At 31.1% G+C, this 12,500-nt stretch overlaps 1 protein-coding gene across 4 annotated transcripts in view; it reads left to right on the top strand.

Moving 5' to 3' along the window:
* Positions 1-1,792: 1,792 nt before the first annotated feature.
* LOC119582523 (ribitol-5-phosphate xylosyltransferase 1-like) overlaps positions 1,793-12,500 on the top strand; it is a 25,313-nt gene continuing 14,605 nt past the window's right edge. The window contains exons 1-3 of one of the 4 annotated variants that reach the window (XM_037930830.1): positions 1,793-1,881; positions 4,880-5,018; positions 6,968-7,069. In XM_037930830.1, coding sequence (XP_037786758.1) covers positions 5,016-5,018; positions 6,968-7,069 — 105 coding nt within the window. In that variant the 5' untranslated portion in view covers positions 1,793-1,881; positions 4,880-5,015. Of the gene's footprint in view, positions 1,882-4,879; positions 5,019-5,847; positions 7,070-12,500 lie in introns of those variants that run through there. The other 3 variants (XM_037930831.1, XM_037930832.1, XM_037930829.1) reach the window with 3 other exon arrangements.

Raw genomic sequence — 12,500 nt, 5'->3', positions numbered from 1 at the left:
CCTGGAACTGGTGGAGGTACCTCTTGACAAACATCGTATGGATGGTCATAATACTGTCACGGTACCTCTTCGTTTTCTTCATTAATAAGCTATGTTCAAAGGAACTTCTGCAGGAGAGGTCACAGCCTCTCCCCCTGAATGACACCAAGGTGAAGCAATATGGCTGTTCATGAGGTGCCCCCACGAGGCAAGGGGACGTATTGTGCCGAGGATGTTGATCAGTGTACCATGGCTTCCCAGGACCAACTTGTCCCTGGGGATGTATACGTCCTCAAATGTAAGGTATTATTCACCATCGCTCTTAACACTGATTGGAAGCAATCTATCGCCTACTTTGACGACGGTTAGACTACCATCTCTTGCAATCTCTCGATCGGACTGGAACAGTAGCATGTCGGAGCCACGTAGTCGCCATCTTCATCACCTGTATGGAGGCAGCTGTCAACGCTGTCGCACTTGTCAACAAGGAACCCGAATGCATCCTCGTCCTCCGTAGGTGTTGCAAGCTGAAGGGGTATAGTGTCTCTCCATGAAATGTCGGAGTCTGGTCAGGTGTTCGCACTGCTTTTTCTTCTGACACTTCTGCGGGCGGAAGCAAGCACCTGCCTCGACGAGAGTCCTCGCATAAAAGAAGTTTCGTCAGATAAAGAGAAGTGAGATACGCAAACAGACGAAGACACAGCATAGCTCGCTACCACTCCGTCTTCGGCACCCGTGGAGACAGGAGTCTCTTGGGGGTCTTCCGTCATTTTGACATCTGGTGACACATCCTCACAACCTCCTCGTTAATATCTGACGGCAGCGGTGCTCTTGACTCTCTTGCTAGGCGCCAGCAAACGCGGAGACGCGGATAACCATTCTTTAGAGCTGCGTCAAGATCTGTGCAAATAGTCTAACTCATGCCGGGTTAGGAGCTCTTGCAGTTCCAAAATATGGAGGAAGGGCTCTTTGCCGCGATTACCTATTGGGGGTGGGAATGGGGAACCCTTAAATGCAGGACTGATCCACAGAGACCCTCGTAAGTCATTACATAGTGGATGCTCATTGATCAGTCTTGTTACTAATGCACATATGAGTATTCTATACTAGAGAGACAAAGGGGATTTTCATAAATAAAGGTACAGGTCTGACAGGGTTTGCCATATGTGTGACCTCCGTAAATGTAAATACCAATGTCTTCAGGACATTGACTACTGCAACGGAGATCTACATAATTAATACTGGTATCTTTCTGATGAACCCACTATATATCAATTATAGTCGTAGAAGCAATGAATTTTGACATGATTAATGTTGGTGACTTTCTGAGTACTCCATTATATGGTCGCAGATAGAACAGCAGCAGCAATAGTAATAGTAATAATAGCAGTTGTAATAATTGTAAAAGCAGTAGCACAGTTGTAATAATTGTAAAAGCAGTAGCAGCAGTTGTAATAAATTGTAATAGTAGCAGCACTTGTAATGAATTATATTGATGTTGATAATAAGAAACATACTAATAATAATGCGAGTTATTTTTAGTTGCACGAGAATAACTACCAATTTTCTTTTGGAAAATATCGCAAATATTTTAAATGCACCCAAAAAACGGCCCATGTGCATGACTCACCCAAGAAACACGCAACACAGTTTCTGCCGAAAAAGAAATCTCTCACTGAAATATAAATAACCCCCCAAAGAATAACAGACACAAACAACACAAGAAAAGAAATAAAACAAATAATCAACATAAAAACACAAAACGTGAAAAACAAATGAAATGAATGAACGCACCCAGTCGCCGCTGATAGACGTCGCCTGTTAAACGCGGCGACTGCAGTGGGCGAGTCAATAACAACTCGCGAATTTCTCCAGTTTAGTTCTCCTGCTTCAGCTTTTATTGTGAGTTCAGGGTGAAACTATTCCATTATTTTACGTGGGACACTTAATACGATGATATATGGACATCTCGGGGTTCTCAGACAAGATTGATTTATTATGTGTTGGATATAATGAGTTGTTTGTGAGTCGGTGAATTGATTACTGCTGTAAATAATAAATTAGGGAGGATGTGTCATTATGACATTGTCAGTGTCTTTTTACCTGCTTAGGCTTAACCTAAAGTTATCATTTATGATTGCAAAGAAATTCACAATGATATTGATATATTTCATTTACTTTTTAGTTTAAAGGGTAATTCGTTAGGGTTAAATCTAGGGCCAAGGCCAATGGTGGATTACCGAAATTATTTTATACCACATAATTAATGCAGAGGAGCAATTTTTTTTTTTTTTTAGTAGCATTTTATCACAAAGTTATAAAAGTTATGGTTCAGGGGTATCTTCCAGACATGCTGTGATCTTACCACACAATTAATACTTCTTTAACTCTCCAGCTATTGAGCCTAAGCTTATGGCTACAATATTTGAGCTCAGTCTAGATTGGGTAATTGTTTAGAATACCTTCACATAACTGACTGAAGATTTTGGTTGGATGGGGTTCTTTTGGCAACCAGAAGACAAATACATAGTTATTATGCCATGGAATCCCCCAAACACCCACATTCTTGGCCCCAATAGCAGAGGAGAACATGACAGGTGCCAAGGAAACTTCAGGGTAAAATATGAATAATAAACAGGCAATGCATTACTGTGCTAATATATACAGAATAAGTCACTATATAGTCTGCTGCAGGAGGTCTACCCCCTTGAGACCACCCCTAGTAGGGCTAGGGGGGCAGCAGTTGCCCTGGGGTGGTTGTAGGGTACACATCCCCTGCATTTGATTATATATTGAAAGCTTTTCTGTATTGTATTTGTAACTTACCCCATAATTTCCCTGGTACCATTCATATTCTCCCCTGTTATTGGGGCCATGATTATGGATATTGGGAGTTTTCTGTGGCATTTCTATATATTTGGGGCAGTAGAGAGTGATAGGAAACCATCACTACCAATATCATCATAATTTGTCATTTAAAGGTAATCTGAATATTTACTATAGACTGATAGAGGATGATAGTATAGATTCTGAACTGTTCACAACTACCAATACTGTCTGTTGTCTGGTACTTCAATATTAATATTAGTGATATACCTTAGTTTTGATTTAACACAGCTGTATAGTAAAAGGTAAACAGTAGATACATAGACAGATAGAACTATAAAACAGAAAATACTTTTCATCTGCGGCATTTCCTTTGCAAGTTGACAGTAAAAAAAAGTTACATAATACCAGTAGTGCAAGTGTCTTATGAAATTGGGTATGGATCACACCATCCCCATTTTATGCAAAAATTCAGTGTTATGTGTGGAAAGAAACTGGACTTTAACCCACAAATCAGCTGTTAGGCAGACAGAAATATCTATAGAGAAATATCCTGTGGCATGTTTGCACAAGCTGCTAGATTTTATTTCTTTTGTTGTTTTTTCCTTGGTTTCTTCCAATTTTTACTTTTTTTCAAGAAACGGAGCATATACTGGTACATATATTACAGGATTTAGCTGCATAAATTATGTGCTTATTTGTATAATCTCATTGTCACTCAAATTATTGGTAAAGCTTTGGTACATATCAAAGGGTTCACACAGTGGTTGCACATAGATTTAGAATGTACATGCTATCAGAGCAAATGTTTGTCCTATACAAAAATGTAAATATTCCCATGATAACATTTTTGCTAAGGATACTTTATACATCTAGCAGCACACCTGTGAGATTTATAGGTAAATAAATCTTGCAGTTTTTAAATGAAAGTATTACTGACCCCCATCTCTACCCTATTTTACACATGTTTTTCAGTCATGCTTACATCATAGGCAAGTAATGTCAGTCCATGGTAAAAGTGAAATGCTCCATGGTGGGAGATAATAGTGATATTGAAAAGGCTTGAGGATGGTGTTAGTATGTAAGACTTCAAAACATACTCTTGTACTCTTACTTAAAGAATTGTAGTATGCTTTCATCATAGTAAAGTAGCTGCAAAAGGTCTTTACTTTGCCTTTGATGCAGGCATGTGTATGTGAGTGCTTGCATTAGAATATGTGAAAAATATGTGAAAATGGTGCTGGAGAGGAGACCAACAATATTCTTCCTCATAAGATTATAGAACTCCTTAAGAAGCAGAGAGAGTGACTAACCCCTCAATCTCATCTCCCAAGATGGCTGATAGATGTATGAAATGCCTTCTCTGAAAATGTGGACTTAGTAATATTAGTAGTTGAAAATGAGAATAAAAGTAATTTTCATACCATGTGCATAGCAATTGCATGTACAGCCACTGTTTTTGTATTCCTTTTTTATAATATCATACAATTACTTTTCTTCATTTATATATTAGGTTGAAAAAGGCAGATGTGTTTATGACCTTGCCCTCAGTAACCTCAATTTTAGTACATATATACAATCACTTTTTATATATATTTTTATATAATATCAAACATTTTTTTTTTCATTATTGATATATTAGTTTGCAAAAGGCAGACATGTTTCTGACTTTGCCCTCAGTGACCTCATTTGTGGTACTTATATAATGTCATAATTTCCAATGATAATTATAATGATTGCTATGTATTTTGTTGTTTTGTAACACCTCTCAACTTGAACTATAGCCCATAGGGATAGATATAAACAGAACCACTGTATCTGCATAGGGTAAGTTTTTATATTAAACACAACAGTCTTGTAAGCTCATTGAACCCTTATCTTATGAATCTGACTGAATTTGCTTTAGTTTGTTTTTAGATTTTTTTTTTCTTTCTTTTTTTGGGGGGGTTATCTCATTGATATTTAGAATATTTTCCTAATATTTTTAACTAGCGGATGATAAGCTTATTTCTTATTGATAACTTGATAAGAGACCAAAGTGCCCTAAGGATCCGTGTTCACTGTGCTTTTGCAGTAGTGGCTGCTGCTTCAGAAGATTTCCACAAGAGGGCTTGTGGAGAGCTTACAAGTTCCTCTATGGCAGAGGTGTTGGGGCCACACCCCCATCATCTCTCTGCTAGGGCATCACCACAGGCCAAGGCAAAAGTGATATGGTATGAAGGCCATATATACCCAAGTAGATAATATAAGCTTGTTTACAGTAGCTTTTTAAAGCCTTCTTAGATATCTTTTCCTTATTTAATTATTAAAATTGCATGATATTAAATTGAAATTCTGTTTACCATTGACATAGCAGGGAGGAAGAAATAGGATTTATTGGATAATACATGGAAAAAGAAAATATCATTATACCTTTCTCAGTGACATTTGTGTTAAGTCTGGATGATACTAATATAATCTCTTGACTAAAACAAAGTAATATTGCTGTAATGATTGAACCAATGTTGTTGCATATACAGGTCATTAAGACCTGTCTAATTGAGGACTACTTTATGATAGGACTTAGTTATCTCAAGTAGGTCATATATAATATAATACATATAAAATTTAAATAAATATTTGTATTGAAATGGGAGGTGCTTAGATAAATGCTTGATTTCATTCTTAGAATGTTGAAAAATCTACTTTGTGTAATTTGAAGGGTTTTTGTTTGCTCTTATGTTACAAGTTTATGACCTTTGCTTCAAATTAAGATGTATGTTTCCTTTATCTAGGAGACTAACAGACAGATTTCCTGTATTGAAAAGAAAGGAGAAAATTGGTAAACTATGGTTTTACTGTTAGATGTGTCTTATGATTTCATAGAGATTTCTTATCACTTGTATAACTGTAACAAAATCGTACATTAGTCATGTAGTGGGAATATAATAATTTTATCACAATGTATAAACAGTATACAATTTTTTTTTATATAAATTTTACCTAGCAGAGAACCATGATTATGCCTAGGATCTCAAAAAAAAATTTTTTTTTTTTTTTCTGTAATCAATATGAAGTAAGTCATAATGATTACAGCAAGCTGAAACTTTTAACTGCTTCAAAATAGTATTTTAGATGTTAGCTACCTTTTCTATTGCATATTAGGAAAGATGTTTCCTCTCTTTAAAAAAATCTATAAAGCAAAAGTACTTAAAAATTTGTGTTGCTAGAGCAGCAGTTTTGGAACTTATGTTTTTTGTAGAACGTTCCAAACATTTGGAAACAGGTGCTCTGTGATAGTTTTTCTTTGTGTATTCAAGTGAGATGAAATTTGCCTTGCTTCATTTCAATGCTTCATATCTAAAGTTATGCTATAAATTGCTGGAATCTTGTTAAAGGAGAAGCTAAAATATTTTGCTTTGGAGGTATTGAATTTATTTGGTACATGAGAATAAACAAAAGATGAAAGTTACTATGAGAGGTTAAGGAGATTAACAGAGAAGCTGCTTGTTGTTAAACAATGTAAGAGTTTTGCATGGTATAAGGTGTGAAATTGTACAGAAAATTGTTGGATTTAATGGGAAGTAGGTGCCTTTTCCTAAATAGAAAATGTAAAATAGAATATAGTTTCAGATAAGATATTAGAATGCTTATTTGTTTTAGCTCATATTATCCTATGTTATAAGCAATACAGCATCTGGAATTGTTAAATCTAGCATGTTTGATGTTGTTTTGTAATTGATGCTTGTATTGGTCAGGAGATTTAGTTTTTTGTTTGTGAATTTTGTATCCATCATCAGAAGAACTGATCTCATCTCATATGTTCATTTATAAAATAATGCAGAATCTGATGTGATCAGTAAGATTCATACAGAGACTCTCTAGTCAGAAATTCTAGCAGAAGTGAAATCCTGTATTCTCTTTTTGGGTAAGCCTAGAAAACTCTCACCTTTTTCAGTTATTAGTGTAATGAGTGTAACTAACTCAAGGTGTTTATACATCTTAGTCCTTCAGATTTGTTTCCACTTGCTTTGTAAGGTATATTTTGTTGGTGAAGTTAACATAACTTTGGTGTACATCAAAGCTTAATGTTCAGTTAAGGAATAATCAGATATCCTGAGAAAATTTATATTGTCCTTAGACTGCACAAATAGATTTTGCTAATCATGCCACCATAATGCAGATGAAACAACGGAAAGAAAGACAAAGAAGAAACAGCATGGAACCCTTATTAGAAGAGGAAACGGTAAAAAAAGTAAATGTAAAGTATGACAAATTGGAAAAAGTAAGTAGATGAGTTCAAATCAAGCAGACTTTTTCCCCTTATAAGCACTGCCTTCCACCACTAGTTCTTTTTTGATTGGATTGTGATTATTTTTTTTATTGCTGCTGGCAAAAAGCATGCTGTTTTTTTTTTATTATATATATTTTTTTAACTCCTTTCATCTTTTAAGGATTGAAAATGTTTTAGGAAAACTGCCTGTTAATAGTAAGGTTAAGTATAGAATATGCTATGTATATACATTTTTTTTAGATGCACAAATGTTTAATCATATGCATGGCACATTTCTGTACATACTATTTTACAATCATATTTTCATATGCCAACATTACCCTAATGTCAACATGATGATTTCATTACTGATCTCCCAAATTCTAGTCCAAGAGAATGAAACTGATTGATAACGAGTTTTGCTAAACTAAAAATAGGGTTACAGAAGATAGACATATAATGACGAAAACAGAACAATCGTCACAGACAAGGATTGCAGGCCACTTTTTTTTTTTTTAAGGCTGAATACTGATAGTAGGATTTCCATATATTTATATGGAACATGAACAAAATGTTTTTAGAAGGTGCCTCATTGTCACCATACCTGATAATAGAGCTAAAGATAATCAATTATGGTGAAAAGCAGTATTCCTTGTATAAAGAATCTTGTAATGTAGAGGCCCAAATAACATTGAAAGACTTTGTGCAAATGGCCATGTAAATAGATTTAGAAAACTTTACTAAAATTGGCTAAATCTAGCTGGAAAGCATAGTTGAGAAGGAATACTATGAGACTTTGAATGCAAAAATGTGAAATCATTGTTGTTAAGAATAATATGTAATGTAAAGAATGAAATCAAAGAAGATTGCACTGGGTGATAATTCATCATAGTTAAATGATATTTATACCAGTGTTGTATCCCTTCTCTGCTAGATAAGTTGGTAACTGTGAATTGCTTTCAGTCATAATGTCTTCATGTGCAGGATTTCAATTTAATGAGTTTGGTATGTAGTCACAAATATTGTAGGTGTAAAAAGGTCTTTCAATAATAGTCAGGTCATAAGGTTATTGGTATCCAACAGTAACAGTTCACATGATCAAATTTGTTAGATACAGAAACTGAGAAACTGACCCACACTTATAGAATTTCATTAACTAGTATTATGCTTCTTGAAGATTAATATTGGCTAGTGCAGTAGGGGCATGTGAAGTTGTGTATATGTTTACTTGAACTACACATACCATATTAGATTTCTCTCATTCACTATGTTTCTCTCAATGGTAATGAAAAAGGGTGGCAAAATTTTTTCTTGAATAGAGGTGTAAAGTAATTACACTCACTCACATTCACACACATAAGCTCACTGACTCACATACTCACTCTGTCTTTCTATATGTACCATGTGGTCAACTGCAAATTGTACTTCCACCAATGTGGAAGGTCAGAAGCATCCCCCTATGGCCAAGCTAGGTCTCTGCAACAATATGCTAGCTCCACCTCTTAAGTATAGCACCATGTTCTTGTGACCCTTATCCTTATCCCTCAGTAAGGGATTAAGGGCTACATTAATCATTTTCCAGTCTTTATAGAATTCTTACTATTCAGGAAAGGCTCCAATAACTGGTGGTAGCAGTGGGAGAATGTGTTGTTACAGAGTAGGACAGGGATGTTAGGCCAGCATGACCTGACCTAACTTGGGTTGGACTCATGGCCTTCTGATATCTCAACCTCTGACAGTGTCCATGCTATTTATAACTGTCCACATGGTACTTCTTATTCATTTTCTCTCCTCCCTCCCTTTCTCTCTGTTCTCTATCTGCCTCTGTGTCAGTTTGTGTGTGTCTCTGTCATTGTCTCTGTCTGTCTCTTTCTCTGTCTTTTTCTATTTCTCTGTCTTTCCCTCTCTCTCTGTCTTTCCCTCTCTCTCTGTCATTCTCTCTGTCATTCTCTCTGTCTGTCTCTCTCTCTGTCTCTCTCTCTGTCTCTCTCTCTCTCTTCTCTCTCTCTCTTCTTCTCTCTCTCTCTCTCTGTCTCTCTCTCCTCTCTGTCTCTCTCTCTCTCTCTCCACCTGTTCTCTCTCTCTCTCTCTCTCTCTCTCTCTGTCTCTCTCTGTCTGTCTCTCTCTGTTTGTCTCTCTGTCTCTCTCTTTCTCTCTGTCTCTCTCTTTCTCTCTGTCTCTCTGTCACTCTCTTTCTCTCTTCTCTCTGTCTCTCTCTGTCTCTCTTTTCTCTCTGTCTCTCTCTTTCTCTCTGTCTCTCTCTTTCTCTCTGTCTCTCTCTGTCTCTCTTCTCTCTCTCTCTGTCTGTCTGTCTGTCTGTCTGTCTGTCTGTCTGTCTGTCTGTCTCTGTCTCTCTCTCTCCCTCTCTCTCTCTCTCTCTCTCTCTCTCTCTCTCTCTCTCTCTCTCTCTCTCTCTCTCTCTCTCTCTCTCTCTCTCTCTCTCTCTTTTGCTAGTGTTATCCAATAGAAATCAGGTAAGGAGAGAGGGTACAGACATGTTTAAAAAGTTGGTTTGCAATAATGCCTGTTTTGTTAGTGTTTTTGTTTGTTTTTAGCATACTGTTTAGATAGTGAAACATATCATATATTTATTCAGTAAATGCACAAAAAAGTGAGATATAATGTTAAGACTTTGGCTCAGCTTCTGAGTTTTCAATTTTACCAAGAGTATATAATGTATTTTCTTTTCATGAGTTGAATCCTTAATGGCATTCAAGATTCCTTGATAAAAAGAATGTGCTCCTGAAAAAATATGTTTAGAACAATTCATTTATTTCTTTACTTATTACAGTTTGAGTCTCTTTCCAAAAAAAAAAAAATCATTTGAAAGTTGAAATAAACTATGCAATAAGTATTTTTCCTTGTTTATCATTTATCATGAATGGGGATCAGATCATATATTGATACTAAGACTTTTCACCTTAAATACCTTAGGAACTCCCAGAGGTAAGAAACCTAGCTTGTGTTACTGTACTTGACTATAATATATATATTGTCAAAGCACAATATCCTAAATGTAATGCAAATAGTTTTCTTTGGCTTTGAAGGCTTTAAGATCTTGTATGGAAGCAAGAATTTAGACATTAGTGCAAGTAGTTGTGCTATAACATTTTAAATTTAACTGGTAATACTTTTTTGCCTCACATTGAAAACTTTTCTCGGTAACTTCTTTTAGAACTTTAGTTCTGTAATATGAATAATAATGCAAACATTGATATTTCTGATCTGTTTATAAGAAGTATTAAATATATGTAAGGTTAGTTATTAACAGTTGATCTTTATGAAGGCCTGCATATAATCCAATACAAATAGAATTATGTTTAGTTGTATACAAAGGCATAATTCTTAAAAGCAAAATTATAAATGTCAGTTGATTCTGGGCTATCTCATGTCATATTCAGATTGAAGGTATCTGAATATTTCAATGTAAGGTAGATATATTTTTGTTTTATTTGCCCATAGCTATTAATCAATGATACTATTTACCATAGGCAAGTGTTTGTTGACCTATAATACATATATATATATATATATATATATATATATATATATATATATATATATATATATATATATATAAATATATATATATAATGATATATATATATTATATTATTTAGATTATATATATATATTATATTATATATGTTAATATTATTATTATGTATATATTTTAATATATGTATATTTATTATGTATTATATAGTGATATATATATATAGTATATGATATATATATATATTAGATATATATAGTATATATATATGATATATATTATTTATAATGATATAATATAGTTATATTTATATAATTATATATATGATATTGTATTATATATGATTATATATATATATATGTATATATATGAATAGATAATTAATATATATAAATAACATACATAATACAATATAAGGTATATAAATATATAATGTATATACATAATAGGATAGAGGAATACATAATAAATAATATAATAAATAATGTATACAATAATAAATATATAATAATAATATAAAAAAGAAACAATAGACTAATATAGGGTATATACAAAACAGATAAGGGGGATATACATAAGACTAATAAGATAGACATATAACATAGAATAATGAAACAAAAACATATAAAATTTTTAAAAAGAGTAATATATATATATATATAAATACATATATATATAAATATACATAATATATATAATATATATAAATATTAAAATGATATATAGTTTTAATAATAATATATATATATATTTTAATGTGTATATATATGTATATGTGTATATGTATGTATATGTATATATATATGTATATGTATATATATGTATATGTATATATATATATGTATATATATGTATATATATATTATTATTATATATTATGTATAATATTATATATAAATATAATATTTTTAAAAATTTAAAAGAATATAATATAAAATTATTTTATATAATATATTTATATTTATAATAATTATATATATATATAATATAATAAAAATATAAATTAATATAATATATAAAATATATATATTTTATATATTTTGGGGATATAAAATATAAATAATATATAAAAATATATATAAATTTATATATATATAATATATAATATATTAAGATAATATATGGTAGATATATATTAAAAGAAAAAATATATATTTTAAGATGATAATAAAAAATATATAAAAAGGTATATAAATTATATATGTTTTAAAATAATTAAAAAGTATTATAAATAAAAAAAGTTATTATAATATATATATAATATAATATATTATTGTATATATAATATTATATATATATATATAGTATAATAATATATAGATATAGGGTATATAAATAATATATATATAATATGTATAAAATATATTATATAAATATATATATATATAAAATAGATATATATGTAATTTTATAAGAGAAATAAAATAATATATAAAATTATATAAAGTGGTATATATATAATACATATATAATAATTAATGGTACATATAATATACAAAAATATATAATTTTATATTAGATATAATAATATAGATATAAATTATATAAAATTTAGAACAGACATATACAATAATAAATATATAGAAAATATATGATATTAAAATATTATATATATTAATAAATATATACATACTTTATAAAAATATATAATATATATATAAAATAAAATAGATTATAAAAAATTAATAAAATTAAAATATATATGTATATATATATGTATATATAATATGTATATATATGTAATGTATGTATATATTTTTTAAATATAATATATATAAATTATGTTAATAATAATTATATATGTTATATATAATTATATATATAATTAATTTTAATATATATAATATATAATTATATAAAATTTAAAAAGTTATATATTTTATATATATATATATCTTATGAAAATAAAATTATATAATTATAATATAATATAAATATATATATAAT

Source organism: Penaeus monodon, chromosome 16, assembly GCF_015228065.2.
Source record: "Penaeus monodon isolate SGIC_2016 chromosome 16, NSTDA_Pmon_1, whole genome shotgun sequence".
NCBI classification, from domain to species: domain Eukaryota; kingdom Metazoa; phylum Arthropoda; class Malacostraca; order Decapoda; family Penaeidae; genus Penaeus; species Penaeus monodon.
The sequence above is the reverse complement of the archived record's forward strand: the minus strand, read 5'-3'. Positions and strand labels throughout refer to the sequence as shown.